This window comes from Corvus cornix, chromosome 8, assembly GCF_000738735.6.
Source record: "Corvus cornix cornix isolate S_Up_H32 chromosome 8, ASM73873v5, whole genome shotgun sequence".
In the NCBI taxonomy this organism is placed as follows: Eukaryota; Metazoa; Chordata; class Aves; order Passeriformes; family Corvidae; genus Corvus; species Corvus cornix.
The window spans coordinates 21231903-21250192 of NC_046338.1; the positions used below are offsets into that span (position 1 = coordinate 21231903).

Consider the following 18290-nt stretch of genomic DNA (forward strand, 5'->3'; position numbering starts at 1 on the left):
TTTTCATTAATGATCAAATATTTGTGGCGTGTTCAACACTTTGTTACGTGGTCAAACCCAAACATTATTGTTACCCTTTTCACCAACTGGAAGCAAACTTTACAACTTGAAAAGTTATAACAGACCTGAAAGAAATTCATAAAAATCCATTTTGAAAGACCAGTGAGGCATACTCTCACTAGTATTCTCTCACTAAAACATTCAAGACCATAATCCTGAAATATTCAGGCCATATGCTCATGCAGAAGGCTATAAGCTCTTGCTAATGGTTTTAGGTTTACTGAAGTTATATTCCCAGAAATTTGTAGACTACTTGGCAATGACCACTGCAACACAGTGTTACAATTAAGGACACTAAATTTGTCTAGCATTGGTAATGGTTTCCCTGGTCACATCATGGCAAACCATTCCTGCAAGTTTTCAGAGACTTCCCAAAAAGGTGGTTCATAAGCTATACCACTACTCACCCCACTTCTTCACCCACCTCAATGCTTTGCCCAAAACTGTGATTTATGTTCTTTGGAGCTGAGGTGAATTTTTTTACTATTTAAGGGATGCTTTTAGGGAGGCTACTGTGTTTGACTTTTATGTAATTCTATACAAACAGCAGTGATAACGAACAAACAAGGTCCCCACATGCCAAGCATTTCAGCAGTTTTGCAACAGGCTAGTATTTTCTTACTCATTTTGTCCAAAGCATCTCCATGGAGAAGAAAGCTGAAACCTGTCCATATCTTCTGTTTCTTCACTCTTCCACATACACAAGAGGGGAAGTTCAAGTGTCATTCATCCCAAACCAGTCCATCCTACTGAAATGCTACTCCCGAAAACAATTGTACAGCTAGATTCTTGACCAAACATTTAAGCTCTTTTTTTAAGTTTATTTTACAACTAAAAGAGCTTAGACAATGAAGATACGGAGCTCCACTTTTAATGATAGGCTTGTTTTTATCAGTTCAATCTTTCTTCATTTTAATATCTTTACAGAAATACACTATAATGTTTTGGCATGTTCCCCCATGCTCTGTAGTTTTGATATGACTTTATGAGTGCAAAGTGATCATATTTTGCTCTATTATCCCAGTGATTAAATTCAGCTAATAAAACATGAAACAACTGCAGATAATCTCAACTGTTTCAGTTTTATTGAAGATTTTTTAGACACTTTTCCTCCTCTCTTTTCCTAGAAGGGTATATAATTTTTCATAACTGTTACTTCTTGTTGTGTTGATTTTGGTGTGTGTATCTCATGCACATCTGTCCAATCTTCCTGGAATCCATTAAACCTGAGGGAATACTAACACACCAGGATTTTCAACGTCAACATGACTTTCTCCTGCATCATTACCCAAATTTCCTTTGTAGTAAGGCAGTGACTACAATGACCACAAACTATGTGACCCAAGTATAAGCAACTCAGTATTTTCACATCAGTTGCTTGCTTTTACATAAACCAGCCTTTTAAGTGTCACCAGAGAGTAAGCTACACCAGACATTATGTTATATGCTTTTAAACAATTAGGTACTTACTTCATTGGTGGTACTTGATATTTGATCTCCTTGTCTTTTTAAAATCACAATTGAATATTGTACATTATTTCGAGACATCTAATGCAGGATCCCTACGGGGGGCGGGGGGGGGGCGTCTATTGCTATGTTCCTATTAGATCAGTTATATATCACAAAAACACTCCATGCTCAGTTACATGTTCTTTAGAAAATTTAAAAGCAGAGCACACATAGTGCTTTTCTGACGCTATCTGGACACCATTTTGCCCTCACAGGACCCCAAACACAGCTCTCTGAGGCCGCGGAGCATCTATTGACATCAACAGACACCAGAACTCATCCTCAGATTCCCATTTCTGCAACACATTAGCTACAAGCTTCCTTCAGAGAATAGGGATAGCAACAATTTGTTGTGGCACACCAAGCAGCAAACTCTGCTGTTGGAGTGCACAGGGCTCAGAGCTGAAAGAACAAGTACCAACAGTATTTGCTTATTCTGGCACACAGGTAGAAAGGAAGAACCTGACAACCCTGCGGTAGTGAAAAATGACTCTCCAGCATGGAATTCATAATGAAAACATTGTCTGGCACCTCCAGTGCGTGGGAGAGCATTTCATGCTCTGTCAGGAACTTAATTCAGCAACAATGAAATTTACTGATAGAAAGGTGAATGAGTGGGAATGGGTGCATACCGTAGAACTCCAAGAAAATCAAGCTATATACAGTTTTAAAAAGCAAGATATAAAGAACCTTCCTATTCCTGTGTAATGTAACCCCTCATTTTTTCAACCACAGTCAGTCTAAAAATAAGAAACTCTGTGCTGTTTTATTTGGAACAGAAGAAGACTTATCTTATAACAGCTAATATCAATATTCATACAGAATGTACACATTAAACAAACTCATGAGATTACCTGTTTCTATTTTTTAACCTATTCTTTAGCTATTTACATGTTGTTATTTCAGCTTCACCTCTGATTCCCATCCACTCCACATACACCCTTCTTTTTCTCTAATCACTGAGAGATCAAAGTCTCTGCAAAGTGGAGCACAAAGTTCAAGTCAAATTTTCATACGTTCTGTCAAAGCATCTGGAAACAGCTCATTTACCCCTAATTATTTAGTGCAAGTTTCACCATTACAACAAACATTTTTTAACCAGTATTTCACGAGGCTCTTAAAAGTCTTATGACTATATTGGCAGGATACAGCTGCTACTTCCACAATGCTCTGGGTTTGTCTGCCATTTTCTTTAAAGAGTTGAAAAATATCAGAATATTTAAAAAAAATGCAGTTGCCCTCACCAGGTCTCTCACCTTATTTTTCCCCTTCAACCTTACTTCCTTGAAGGCATATTGTTCATTTACAGCTGACACATTTCTCCTATTCCCTCCACTAGCATGTTTAAATATAAATAAAGTGACAAATTCAGTAGTAATTTCTTATAACTTAAACTGAAACATTTAAAAGTAACAGATAAGTTTTATGGAGCCACCTCAGCAACACTTTATTTACATCTCACCACTAATAAAGACTCGCCAGCTTCTGACATCTGAAGACAGCTTCCAGTACATTCAAGTGCGTAAAAGGTTGTAGGTAATGAACACACTCATCACATCACCTATTTGAGCAACGGTTTGGGAAACAGTGCTTTTAAATCATACTCCTCTTTGTTTGCACCTGTGATCATTTTAAGATCATTCATATTTTGTACACATTTAGAGAGAGCAGTTCAAAGAATTCCTTTAGAAATGGCAGGATGACTTGGTTGCAGTAGCAGGAAAAATCTGTAGCACTATTTTTTTAGCCTTTTGAATACATACAACTTCTGTTCAACGAAGCTGGAGATGCATAGCTGTATTGCAGTTGTTATTCACAGGAAAATATAATGAAGGGGAAAGTTGAAAAGCAAAGAACAACTTGAAGATACATTTTCCTATTCTCACCACTGTTACTAACAATCAATTTCCAAAGTAGTAAGTACATTATCAGATAGGCAATTGAAATCTCATGCCACTTTGAGATATTTTCTGCTAACTGTACAAACTACACACTTAAAGGCACACAAGTAACCTAGCATACCTTTTCTTTACTTGCAATTTTATTAATTTTAATACAGTTGCCATTTTTCCCTCCACCTCCATAGATGGCCTGAAGTTCACAGCCCCTTTCTGAAGCTCACTACGTGCTCATTTGCACAGTCTATAAAACATAGCCCAGCCCTTCTGAATACAGTCTGTTCCAAGCTCCACTCATGCATGGCAAGTTTCCACACAAGCACCCAATGGAAACAGCTGAACAGCAGAGCCATCAAGCACCTAAAAGCTGCCCAACACAGTTATTGCAAGGACTGCACAGCCTTGTTCAATTCAGCACCTCCACCTCAGCACGAGCAGCTGCTCCCACGCACAGCAGCACCTCTCAAATTTGTCACTGCATTTTCACCTCACAGCTTTCCAAGAAAGGTGACCTAGACTAGAGAAGTCATTACTTGTATGCACTAAAACTGAAAAATCAGTGCCAGGGATAATTAGTCTATTTGTGCTATATTGTGGCAGCAAACCGTAAAAAAATCCACATCTCCACATCCAAATTGACTTTGGAAAGAGAAATTAAATACTAAGTATTGTGGATGGAATACAGTATTTCTTTTAACCAGTTATTCTATTTACATAAAATAATATTCCAAAATAAATTCTGTTAAAATTACATATCAAGAGTACCAAAAACACATTTTTGGGTTAAATTCACCATTAATTCAGAACTTGTTTACTGGGTATTCAATTATGTGGGAATAATAATTTGCACTACAAAATCTTTCTTCAAAACTAGACTGTGTTAAAAACAGGACATGTTTACGTGGCAGAAAATAAGAAACTTTCTGCAAGTAATTAGAGCACACAATACGAAAAAATTTCTATGCATTAGGCAAAGTAATCAGAGATTTGAATCAAGCACTGAGATATCTGACTTAAATACCTTAAATAAGACATTGCTAGTGCACACAAAGAAATAAAACCCAACAATTTTAAATTCCTCCACTACTTGCACAATCAAGACAAAAACAAATCTCGTTTTTAATGAACCAAATATGTATAAAAGGACCACATTTTAACAAAACCTTTGTCTTAAATATGATTTATGAGGACAAGATGTTCAGCAAAACTGAAGAACAAGTGTGATTACCAGGTTATCTAATTTAATGCTCAAAAGACTTAAAACCAGACAAAAGATTGAGAAAAATAATTAGACATTTTGGTTAATGATAATCACTGAGCCATTTCAAACAATCGTACTGCAGCCCAGATTCATTCTTGCACTCTTACATCATCTTTACCACTACACCTACTTATAAAAAGAGCAGTGCATAAAAATCAGATAGTAAAATTATGATCTCTAAAAAAGCCAATAATGCTTAAGATATACTAAATTTGAATAAATAACTATTTTTAGTGCTACTTAGGTAATTTTTAGACATTTTCCTGTGAAATTAGGGTAATGATACTATGACTCAAAAGCAGAAACTGAAGTTGAACTAAACACAGGTTGGCAATGACAGATCAAACATACGTAGGAGGCTGAACAACAGACTGGAAAAAGCTTTATATGTAAAATAAGTAGTCACAGACTTACAAAATATACTGTAAATATACTGTGCAAATTAGATAGTCAAATTAACCAATTATAGCTGTGTCTGAGCTTTACAGCAGGTTAGGAAAAAAACAACTAACTGTCAAAAACAAATTTTACAAGGGCAAATTATCTGGCTGAATTTCAAGCACCTGAGAATGAAGAAACATGCTCTGTGCCACGTGGTCTCACAATGTACAGGCCCAGGGTTTCCAAACCTACACGACTTACGCCAAAGTGATTTCACCTGACAGCACTCCCCCAGAGTTTATCTTCTTCCATTTCATTTACCTTTAACTCAGCATCTTTCAAACCATTTATCTTGGCTTTTCACATCCTTAGAATTTTCCTGCCAAGTATTTTTCTCTGCCCTTTATTAGCCCCTCCAATACAAACCTAATTTTTCTGCTCTCTTAATTCTTCCCCACTACCTTTTCAAAATGAACGCTCATCCATTAGTCACAACTTCTATACCACAGCTACCAGAAAAGTCTTCTATACTCAAGCAGCAGAACACAGGTATTACTTGAGATATAATCAAGAGGATACTTACCTTTCCAAAATCTCTCACATCAAACAAATCAAATGCTTCAAAAAGTTCACTTTTCTTCATTCCAAATATTTCACAACATGCCGAAAGAAAAGTCCTTATATTCTTCAAGCAGAGAAACTAGGGGAAGAAAACAGAAATGCTAAGTGTCAAGTGAGTAAATTAGCAATATATGTGCTCACTTGGTCACAAACACCATATAATTCACCAATACATTTGTAAATCAGCACTTCCACGATGCTGTGATCCTCCACTGGTCCTAATTCAGCCATAAAAGCTCTCTTCAGACTCAAAAGCATTAACCAAATTCTGAATAGACACTTTGTGAACAGAAACTATTGTCTCTCTTTTTACATAAACAGACATGACAGTATGTTACTAGATACGTAATAGTCTAAATACACACTTACTTTTCAGCTCCCTACAGGTAGCACAGAACAAAACAGATAAGTTACCTTAATAAAATGGTATTATTAATATGTGGAAGTTATTATCCATACATAAATCAAGCGTTTCATCTGCTAGATTCTAGTTTGAATGTTTAATGAATGCACGTGCACTGTTTTCACACACTAAAGACTTTAAGAATACATATTCTCCATCTGGTGTACAGGAGCAGACGAAGCTTGCAGTGAAGTCATTTAAATTTACCTAGCAGAGATTTAAGATCCTCAGACCACCTTGATTTCTGTACTAAATCAAAGGCTATTTCCTTTTAAGTTATCCACATGCATCAGTGATCATCTGAGTCTGAAAAAGAATAAAGCCTCTGCCACAATTATCTCCTTAAAAGGCTTTTAATGCATTTTCCTGTGGATTATTTTGTTTGCCAGACCTTATCAGGCCAAAAGGCAGTAACTATCAAGAGCAGTGGTAACTTCAGAGGGGTAGCTAAAAAGGGCAATATGCATTCTTGATGATGATTAGCACTGTTAGGTACTAGCACCTTGCGATGGCATCAGCTTCATAAAGATGCTATTGTAGTCTTTTGAGCCACAGTTCAAAAGAAAATACAATATTTATAAGCAGCAGTATTTCAAAGGACCCTGCACCATGCTTTGAATATGCATGTTTAAAAGTACTGACACAGCAACTTAATATTACAACAGAGTTCTCTATGTTTTCGTGGATTCATGAGGATCACTCGTATTAGGATGGATTATAGAATTGCTACATGTTACAACTTCCTGTTTTGATCAAAGCAGTATTTTTGATATTGGGTGTCACAGCCATATCAATTCAACAGACAGCCCTACTTCATGTCTTACATAGCACTAACCAGTGAGGCACAGAAAAAGCAGAGCACCTGATAGACCAGATTTACAGCAAGGGCACACATATGAAAGCACTGATTCAACGAGAGCTACTACAAGAGCAGACAGCTCCAGTAGATGGTTGTGGACATCAGGACAGCCAACAAACTCATCAAAAAGCATCACAAAAGCCATCCCTGCACAACCCAAAGCTCCCAGGAAAGCACCTGTGACTGATCACAGCCTCATCAATAGTAAGGATTCCCAGCTGTACCAGGTGGACCTGCAGCCTTCACCCTTTTCCCCCCTTCCAAAGAGCCTCTTCAGCACGTGCCTCCCAGCTCACATGGGGCACTCATCCCTCAGCCACGCACTGAGCTGCTCAAGGACAACACTGCATTTATGCCAGACTGCTTTTATGCCCAGTGGGATTTTAAGAATTAGTCTAGCTTGCTTGGTCAATGTGGCAAGCTTATCTAGTTTTGCAAAGATTGTAAGTTTGAAGTCAAAATTGCAAGGTTAGAAGGCCAATGGATGTTCTACATATGTGCTTCTTCCTCCATCACGTTGGCAGAAAGAATCAGAAAATGAGCTGGTCTTTAAAAGAAGCTCTAACAAGATGGCACATACAAAGCTATTGTTTTCTGCTATATTTTTCACCAGGTTTTTTATTATTTTTCTTAAAAGCTATCAATGGCCACTAGGTTTGTCCAGTGCACAATACTGATTCAACTTGAATACCCATCTATTTTCTTACATCAAAATTCTCAAAACCACTGACGGCTGTGATTCTCACTGGAAAATTCAGCTTCCTTTATGAAACCTAAGTTTTGAGTTTATATTAGTGCTGAAGTCTGACAGTGCAAAGAAAGCTTACAGCTGCATCAAATTGTTTACCTCTAAAGAGAGCAAGAAGTTAAGGAAGAGACAGGAGCTGTCATGAGCCTAAAATCTGACCTAGATTTGCTAAAGAGCATTTTAGCAAGTTGCATTTAGCTTCCTAATATAGCTAAAAGAACCATTTAATGGATCAGCAGTTATTCACAAACAAGATGTCCTCTCCCTTCTGCAAAATCTCTCCAACTATTCTTAACAGACGTCTCCTACAAACAAAGATAAAGATGGCAGCATTTTTCCAACAAGATTTATTGGTTACTTCAAATTTCTTTAAATTTGGAGGCAGTTTTCTGGCATCAGCATTTTGTTTAAATTATCATTACTATGAAATATATCTGAGCAGATTAGAAAGCATATTACAAGAAATTACAAGCCCACGTGTTTTAAAGGAAATGTTGAAGCACCTGCACTCTAAGTAGTAAATTAAATTCTTCAGAATATTCTAACAGACCAAAGAAGAATCTAATCCCCCTGTCTTCCCCTGCCTCCCCTTTTTTTTTAATACCAATTCATTAATTTAACATGTATCATTATGTCAAACAGGTTTGACCTAATTATAATCTAATATAAAATAACCATATAACACATGACATGTCTTGTAGGCTCTAGAAACCACATGGTAAGCATTTGTCAAATCCACCTGCAATTGAGATGGGACCACATCATCACTGAGTGTGTGCCAGGCAGTGCCTTCAGCAGAGTAGGTATCCTGACATTACAGTCGAACCCACTGCGAGTTCAAAGACTGCTTAGTGAGTTTTAGTTGGCCATATAATGATTCAGTATCCATCCGTTTTCTGTTGGAAAATGAAAATGAAATTCTTACTGCTAACTGTTAGGCTAACCACAGCAGCTACAAGAATAAAGCTGTGAAATTACTAAAACTAAAAGTATGTTCATATTTAAATGAATTCATTTTGTAGTACCATATATGAGAAAAAAAATTTTAAAACCCTTGTTATATGCAGCTCATGTTTCAGAGAAGTTATTTGATTATATAACCCAGAAAACTTTCAGAATTATCTCCAAAATTTTATACTGCAGTCTTCTAAAGAAACAGTTTCCCTCATTGAAAACAAAGATTTTTATCGCTGCGGTTACTGTATGAAGAAGTACAAATTAGTAAGAGAAGCCTCCAAATTAAAAAAGAGCATACTGGTAAAATCTAGGAAGTTCTAAAAAAGACAACCCTCCTCGCTGGCAGTAAGAAAAAGGCACCAACAGTCTGCAGTCTCTCATTAGTAAGTACAGTCCTCAGGATATTTGGAAACCTACTGCATTATTGTGCTTCTTTTGAAAAAGAAAACATTATAGTTCAGGACACCGCAAGAGAGATCATTAGAGCAGTTGGGTACTCAGTTTTCAGAGGATGCAAGGAGGGCTAAACCTTACTCAAAGTCTCTCTTCCACAGGAAACACTGTCTTTCAGCACAAGAACTGGTTTTTCTTCATAAAAAAAAATAACGTAACTTTAAAACATTCCCTTGGAATAGTTAATGATGCACTTTGTCACTCCTTTTTTAACTACATTATTGTATCAGGAGACAGCAATCCAGAATTCTCAGTACACAGATCAGTAAAATATTGCTGTAGGTAGTATAAGCCATGAGCCTAAAAAGTTAACACTAGTGAAAAATACAACTTCTCTCGCTCATCTGCTCATGCCATGAGAGGAGCTTACATCCAACTCCAGAGACAGATGGACAGAAATCACAACCCATCCCCGTTCTGTGATTCTGTGACTGGGACTCAGGAGTCTGAAAACAGTTTTCAATCTTAACACCTATAGATTATGAAGACATTTCTAAAGCATCCTAATGTTTCACAGCGTAAGAAGTCACACTGCTACAAACCCATAATGTAGCCATTGTCAGAGCTGCTGAAATGGTAAAACTCCTGTGATAAACCACTGTGGTTTTGTGGAATAGATTAGAATTCCAGTGGCCTCTGGTCCATTCTGCACTGAATTTAATTTTGCAAGAGGCACTAACACAACTATTGAACTACTGAAATGACAAGCAACTTTGAAAACAAAGTATGTCAACCACCTTAAAAAAAGCAGGTGTGGTTTATATAATTGGGCCTGTATTTGTCTGAACTTTAAACACAGGACAGTGGGCAAATCAAATTATACCAGGTTCCATAGAAATAGTATGCTGTTTTCTACCACAATATTTGCCACTTCACACAAAAACACTCATTTGAGGCTTTTTCCACACACAACATGGTTATGTGCACCGACAGAAATGCATAGAAATATTTCACAAAGGGTACTGAATAGACACGACTAATTAGGTACTAAAAGCACAGGCAGGGCTGAAGCTGCCCACAGGGAAGAAGGATTTCTCTAGCCAGACCTTTAATGAAGTGAAAGATGAAATGCAAAAGAAAAAAAGAAAAAAAAAAATCATAAAACCTCTATTCACATAATCTAAGATATATTTCTCAAAAAAGGTATTTTGGCACTGAAGTACTTCAATGGAATAAAGGTCTGTTTGGTACAGACCATAATATTCAGTACCTAGATGTATCCTTTGTACTAAAAGCACTTCTACAGGCGCTCAGAAACCAACACAAAGAGCTCTGAAGATCAAATTGTGCCACAAGACATTTAATGAAATTCCAACATAGCAACACCAGTCAGGCAAGTGAAAACTGAAAGGCCAAGAAATGACAAGTACTCAGGAAAGAGAGTTCTAATTCACTTTTTTTATCATTTTAATTACCAATAGTGGGAAGGGGGAAAAAAACTATTTGTATTTATTTCAACTTCCACCTCCTTTTTATTATGATGACTGAGTCACAAGCACAGATATTTAGTCACAAGTCTGAGAAGCTGGCAGTTCCCTTGTGCCTGGGTCAGACATCCATACTGCATTCAGACAAACTAGGAACATACTGAAGCCTGAGTTATCTAAGACAGTCTAAATAGATGCTAGGCTGTAAGGAGTATTAAAACCAAACTGGATCCCTGACACTCAACGGGGAATACCCATCCCTTCATCACTGCACTTCACTGGCTTTTTTGCCTTTTGTGTTCCCAGCCCCACACAGACTTCAGGAGGCTGCCAATAACTGCATGAGGACTGAGGCCGGTTGCTCCTACCCACCATCATGCAGAAGCTACGATAAAAGAGTAAAAACCTAGAAAAAGGACTCTACTTAGCCCACTGCCCACTAAATCCACTTTATCTCCTGTGGAAGAAATAAGGCATGTCGATCATGGAAAGTCCTGAAATTTTCCCCTCCTATTCCTCCTCTAAATGGCACCACTTTATAAACTACACAGCTGCAGCTATTTGCCTTTACCTTGTCTTTAAAGAGCCTTATATGCAAGCCGTGTTTTACGTTACAGCAAGCATGTTATGGCAAAAAAAGTTGAGGAAAGGCCAGACTTTCAAAACAAGTATATAAAAGAAGCAATGAGAGGAGCAAATTTGGCTTCACTTCACACATCTCAGAAGGTACAATAGCTTAGTTTTTTTAATATGTGAAATACTGCTGTTAAGTACAAGGAAGCACATACAGGTTCGTGAATATGTGAGATTTTTCTACTGGTTACTTGTGGTCTTAGAAAAGCAGAATTATACAAGAATAGAAGTCAGAAGACTAGAAGAGGCGATCATTGCCATAACACTTATATGCTCTTTCTACACCCCCAGTGCTTACTGCAAAACACGAGCTCCTGACCTTTCCTATCTGTTCCTGGAATGCTGATGAGAACAGATTAGCTGCAAATCTCTCATTTTTATTTCCACTCTGTTCCTGGGAATGTATGCAAAATTGAAAATACTGCACTTACACTTGTTAACAAGAGGAGAAATATGAAAATTTTCATAATGGATTTAACTGGAAGAATTGCTTTTAATACATTCTGTCACCAAGACTGGTAAGCGCAAGTGATTTCAGTGAAAGAAAGCACCAAAACAGAAGAACTTGTCTCCTCAAAATTTCCTTCACGAAGTTGATTAATGCCCTGAGGGTTGCAGATTTTGGCTTTTCACTTGTTTCAGCATTTGTTGCAACAGCTGTGTTAATAGGAACAGCATAAATTTCATACCAATGCTGTTCAAATCCTGCTGAGTCCAAATTTGAGAGAGATTCCAGAACTGGCTGCTGTGAGCAAACAGCTCCATCACCTCTAGTCACCGAGTCAAGATCCTGTGACCACAGCAAAGGTACACACCAGCAAGACCAAAATTGCACCTTGAACCTACACACATAAAAGAGCAACAGTAACTAGAGATACAGACCCATGGGTTTCATCAGCTCCTACACAGTGTGTGCGCACAGGAAACTTCCAGCTTCCTTAAAATTCTTTCAGCCACATCCAATAAAGGGAGAAAATTAGGTACTTAGAGATACAGCTGCTCATATATCATAACCTCCTTTCCATAAGCTAGGCTGGACAGTTCCCCAACACATCCATCTTTGACAGAACGGTCCCAAAAGGAAGGTTACCAAAATAGGAGCACATTATACTTCTATTAGATGTCACAATATTTTTAATGTTGGTTTTTTTTTTACTCTCTGTATGTTAATTAACACCAGATTACTAGATAATCAAAGCCCCATTGTGGTACTGACAGAATTATACAGTCAGGGTTAACAATCCAACACAGAAATCATTCCTGGCTCCTTCACAGATTTCAGCAGCCAAAGTACATTAGATTAGTTCTGCTCTGCCAAAAGGAGTAATTATCACTATATGCACTAAAAAATAGCTGTAAGGATTTGTAAGTGAATGAAGAATGGACCCACTGATGAAGTCTTAATTCAATATCTATTAATGTCTTTTCATAAGCCAGCAAGAGAGAAAAAAGCAATATCAGACTCAGGAACGGCATTTGTAACATTTTTCTTGTTCATGCGTGTGCAGCTTTTCTTGCAAAAATCTTTAAAGCCAGAGTCTTACTAAGTGAAGGTAAAAGGGCCATAAGGAATTTTCAAGACTAAGTCAACACAAGAGGATGAATGCTCCTATTTTCAATAGGCAAATGGAAGCTACCAGGCAAATAAGCATTATTCTTTTTCTCACTCTTAGATAAAAATCTATTAACTTGCAAATTACATTTTAAAAAAGAAACTAATGCACACAGGAAGAACACGTCACTCACATCAAAGGAATTCAGTTTTACGTTCTGCATTTGCCCTCTTGTTCTGCAAAGCACCTCAGTCATTCAGAAGATCAGTATTTCTAAAGCTCTAAGCAGAAGCAAACCAGGCAAATGGTAAATGCCTCCTAAACTTTGCTCTCAAAAAGCCACAAAGCAGGTAAGCTAATAAACATGGAGGGGACACCACACTGAGCTCTTTGTACAGTTGCTTAAAGTGCTGGTGCCATTACATAACTGAAGAATTTTACTAGGAAATGTGCTGTGCAAAGAACAGCAGACACTCCTTAATTCATAGGACTAAGGAACAGCTAGGGAGACCTGTAGTGTTATTACCTTTCTAGATGTGGGCAGTCTTTGAAGGCCTACACAACAAAAGATGCTGTATGAACTATAAAACATATTAAATTCCTCTGAACCACTGCTAACACTGTATGAATATTAATAGCATGTTCTTTATTTGCTCAGTTAATGTAGTAATTAAATATTCATAGGAAAGCTCTTAAAATTCCTAACTGACTACTATTCAATTGTGTCTATTGCATTTTGGCTTGAGTATGAAGCTTTGTTTATGTACATTTGCTCTTCTCTGTGCTTCAGAGAAAGAAAATGGAAATTGAAACTTGGAAAAAAAAAAGCTGAGGAAGCACAAAGGATGCTCCACTTCTATTAATAGTGATATGGAGTGAATAGAGGGCAGGGAAAAAAGTTCACGATTTGCTATGCATTACTGACTCTCTCCTTGGCATTACAGCACTGGTTGAGCAAGTGAGGGCAAAGAAGCATTGAAATTCTCTGGGTCCCTGAAGTCAAGTGCTCCCACAAGCCATGAAACTGGCAATACATGGGAATACTTAGACCATTAAGCCCTGACTACAGGAATTCCCTAAGCGTAATTGGCAAGAGACTGCTACCCCCAAGGGGTGGGAGAACTCAGGACAGCATCCTGTTGCAAAGGGCAGTTTTTAGAGTAGCCCATTGTTCCCCACTAGCAAAACTTAATTTATTCTGCAATACCTGCAGTAACAGCAACTGGAACACAGTCTTTTAAGCATGCAAAGCACAAAGAGATTAGCTAGGGAGCTCCTGTGCTTAGCTACCTTTTCAAATAACTAGCCCTATCTGTCTTATATCCCAAGGCTGCATCTCTAAAATGTCTTGCTCTAAAGATCTCGGTGTTTCACAAGCAAATGCAAAAAGAAGGAAGACAAAGGGAACATGGAAAATAGTCCTAAAAAGAACATGAATAGGAGGAAGACAGCAACAAGGAAATGAAAAGAGGACCCCAGGAAAAGGAACATGAAAGGGACAGACACACTAAAACAGAAGTTTAAAAAAGAAAATCAAAATAGACTAAAAGAGAGAGAGATCCAAGGGCAAAGAGCACTGAAATAATAAAATACTTGACTCACTAATGATTACACTGTGTGAGACATGAAATAAAAGTCAAACACAAGAAAATGATGTGTTAAAATTCTGGTGTTAAAATGCTCCAGGCTAAACTGTTTATGAAACTGCCATTTAAAGTAAGACAGTAGTCACTGTGCCTGCCATAAGGTGTATTTACAATTGTGACATGGAAAACTGCTTCTGCAAATGGCAAACTGTAAAGGACAGTGATTTCCTACTTGGATGTATTGTCATTGCTCCCAACACAAGCTTTCTAGTCACGTATGTTTCAACTTAGTTGATGAAATATTAGCAGTTGTCAGAAACCTCAAAACCTATACCTACCTAAAGTATTTAAACTTATTGCAGGGCAGGGGGGAACCCTAAAGCCTCCAGATTAACTGATATATTTAAACATCAAAAGGAATGGAAAGCCTCAAACAAATTAGCTCTCAATGCTTTTACAGTCAGAAAAAAAAAATTACATCCACACTGAAACCATGAAAAACCTTACAGCAGCAGTATAATGCACAGATCTTCACATCTGTGCAAAAGAGAACACCCAGCACTTCTGTTCCATATTGTTAGCTTGGCACACTAAAAAGCTGCTTCCTTTGTATCTTGATATCTTTTATTCATGACTCTGCTTGGTTTTTACCAAGTCTCTGACGTTAGTGCAATAACATGAGAAGATCTTACTTTCCCTATACCTGTGCAAGGGAAATTAATTTGGGGGTGTAAGGAGCCCTATGAAGGTGTAACAAAGGGCTGCCTCATAGGCTAAAGGCACAGAATTCACCTGAGGGATCCACACCTGACTTCACCTCCATTACAGAAACACCCTCCCTTTCACTTATTTCTACCCTACACCTAAAAGTAAGCACCACTGAATTCACCATCTGAACTGGATCTCCTTTGTGAATAACTTGTGGCTGTAGTGTCCTGAACACAGGCCCTACAAGCCAGACCTGGACCTCGACTATGTAATCCCTTAACAAACACCTACAGTGGGGGTTCAAGAGCATTTTTAAGTCAGCATATACTAACTTGTTCTTTTGTAAACACTTAAAAAGTTTTGAAAGCTGTCAGCACTGAAACCTGCATGGAAATTCAACACAACTGGGGGGGGGGGGCTAATGACCTACACAGGGTTGTCAATTCCTGTTAAAGGTGAGCCTAACCCAAATAACTCCTATGCTTTTCCATTTCTTACCAGCAGATACAGATCATGTACTAGGTCTTTGATTTCCAAGAGAAAGGAACAATATTCTTATTAACAGTCATTAGTGTTAACAGGCATGATTCATTAAATACTTTTAATGTTTTCTGGAATTGCATATATGTATTCTTTTCCAAACTTATGGTCATGGAATAAATTCCTAGCAAGACTTTAAGGATGCAATTACAGCTCTCTACAAATTGCCCAGTATGAATCTGACTGTCCTCTAGTTACCTATTTTAAAAATCCACTGTTCTATTTTTGCTGGTGTGTCACTTCAGGTTTGCAGTTTATTAGACCATGCTCTCCATGGCAAGGACAGGGGCTTCCAATATATTCAGAGAATACTTCTCAAGGATTGCAAGTCAAATAAGTAGAACAAGTAAGTCCAAAAGCCCAAATCACAAACCAGTGGGAATAGCCATGAATGAAAAACAAACTCCAAAAGTAAATTTGCAGGATTGGAGGCAAAAATTCAGTTGTATAGTGTACTGACTGCATTTTTACACCTTGTGTAAAAGCTTCTTCTCTGGAGCTTCAACATATGCACCTGTCACCAAATGTCATCCTTCCTGCACTGAGTACCATACAGCTGGCATCTCAAAAGTTGCATTTCCATTGGACACCCCCTCTGTTTCTACACCAGAAAGGACAGCACATAATTTTCTCTTTTCTCAGGCCTCTTAGTCTTCCCCTGTATTGCCTCTTGTGAAAAGCTGACAAATTCTTCTTTTTCTATTGTTTGTTTAATACCATCAGAAACCTCCACTGCCCTTCTCTGAACTTTTCTCATTTTATTACATCTTTTTTAAAACAGAAGACCACAACTACAGAATACTGGAGTACTGTGGCTTATGCAGCAGACTGCAATGGCATAATGAGCCATAATGCGTAACAGCATAATGAATGTTTGCGGCACAAAACAAGCTTCTGCACATGCATTTTGCAAAATCCCCTGGCTGCTACATCCTCCACAGCTATCTATGAGAACAGATTACTGTTCTGAAGAATCTGGTCTGGATGTCGATAATGAGATAGTGAAGCAGATGAAACTGTGATTTGATCCACAGCTGCAATTCCTGTGATAAATAAGACACAAAAACATTAAGAGTTCTCAACTTCCAAAAATTCTGAGAGAAAAGGCAGTTAAAATACAAATCTAAAAATGTACAGACTAACATCTTTTTACCCACAACTGTTTTCCACTGTGTCACTCTGAAACCCAGCCAGTGTTAGGTAAACTGCACTTCATTTCTTCAGAACATGTAACTCTCCTAATTAAGGGATTCAAGGGAAGTATCTGTATAAAGCAAGAATTGGTAAGTTTTAGACCCTTAATTTACGCCACCAACTTAAAAATCAGATGAATCTTTGTGAAGCTGCAGTAGGTCTCCTTCCTTAAGAAGGCTGACAGTGAAAGAAAGGTTAAGCTGACATAAAGCATTCCAGTTGTACACCATCGTAGGCACTTGCAGTCTAAAAGGCTGCATTCACTCCAAGCTGTCTGCCAAAATGAAACACATCATTGAAGGCAACACAAATTAGTGAGGGAGATGTGTCAAAATTGCATAAATACTTACTTCCACTAGTATGAATTAACAGCTGTGATCATCTCAGCAGAGGCAAGTATGTGGATGCTCAGAGAAATTCAACTGTCACCTCTTATACATGGCCCATTTCATGCGACAGCTAAATCATACTGATACTTTGTCTCACAATAATAGTTGAGGTAGATCAAGAAATGGTCCAAAACTCCATTTCAAAGGCTGTCAATTTGGCATCTCGCAAAGTAAAACTCCTTCATTCTCATGAGACCATGCTCATGATTGTGATTTATGAAAATATGAAAAGAAAAAAAATTAAAATCCTAGAACATGAGTATTTATTGATAGCCTAAAATAATCAAATTGTGAATAAACCAAATACTCTGAAACCTGAGCAGCAGAGTATAATTTAGCATTATCTGGACTCTTAGTCTGCTGAGCAATTTGATGCAGTACAATCAGGGTTTTAAATGGAGTATGTGAGCACCAGTGAGAAGTATGCATTACTGAACCATACTGTGTGCTGAGTCTTAAGATACTAATATCGTATTTTTCTACAATCCAATTGAGAAAACTGCTCTTAAGTAACTGTAACATAGATGGTTTTTTCAAACGGCTCATTAGAAAAAACATGAAGGCAGGTTCAGTAAAGAACCCAACATAATTGTTAAAAGATCTGTTCCTCAGTCTTCAGCAGGTAAAGTACATGGCAGACCATAAAAGACCACACAGGAAAGCTGCCTTTTCAGCAAGAGAGCAGCACAAAGCCCAAGATGCAGAGCAAGCTTAGTGTCTCCACTGAGCCTCAAGCCTCAGATCCCACAATAACTAAGCCTTTCAGCAGTGCAAAAAGCAACCAACCAGCCTTACTAGCAGAAGCTTTACTGTTACTGTATCGTGGCAGTTCCTGCAATATAGACTACAAAAGTCATGGGGAGCTGATGGAGCCCAAGAGCAGCTGTTCAGAGCACGGGGCAGAAGGAGATGTCACACACACAAGAGCCCCACTTCAATAACCACCCGGAGCACTCTGCCACCACCAATGCCTTGTCAAGTACAAGTATCTTGCCACCAGATGTTTCCACTCTCTTGCTACAGAACCACCTTGGGAAAAGAACTACAGAATATTGCACGAAAATAATAATTCTAATTATTAAAGTACAATGTGCTTCGAGTTTTGGCACA

The 18290-nt window shown here is 37.9% G+C and overlaps 1 protein-coding gene across 3 annotated transcripts in view; it reads right to left on the minus strand.

Moving 5' to 3' along the window:
* Positions 1 to 18290, minus strand: part of VAV3 (vav guanine nucleotide exchange factor 3) — a 151602-nt gene that overhangs the window by 117269 nt on the left and 16043 nt on the right. For all 3 annotated transcript variants that reach the window (XM_039555928.1, XM_039555929.1, XM_039555927.1), the window contains exon 2: positions 5693 to 5809. In XM_039555928.1, the coding sequence (XP_039411862.1) occupies positions 5693 to 5809 (117 nt within the window). The remainder of the gene's footprint in view (positions 1 to 5692; positions 5810 to 18290) is intronic.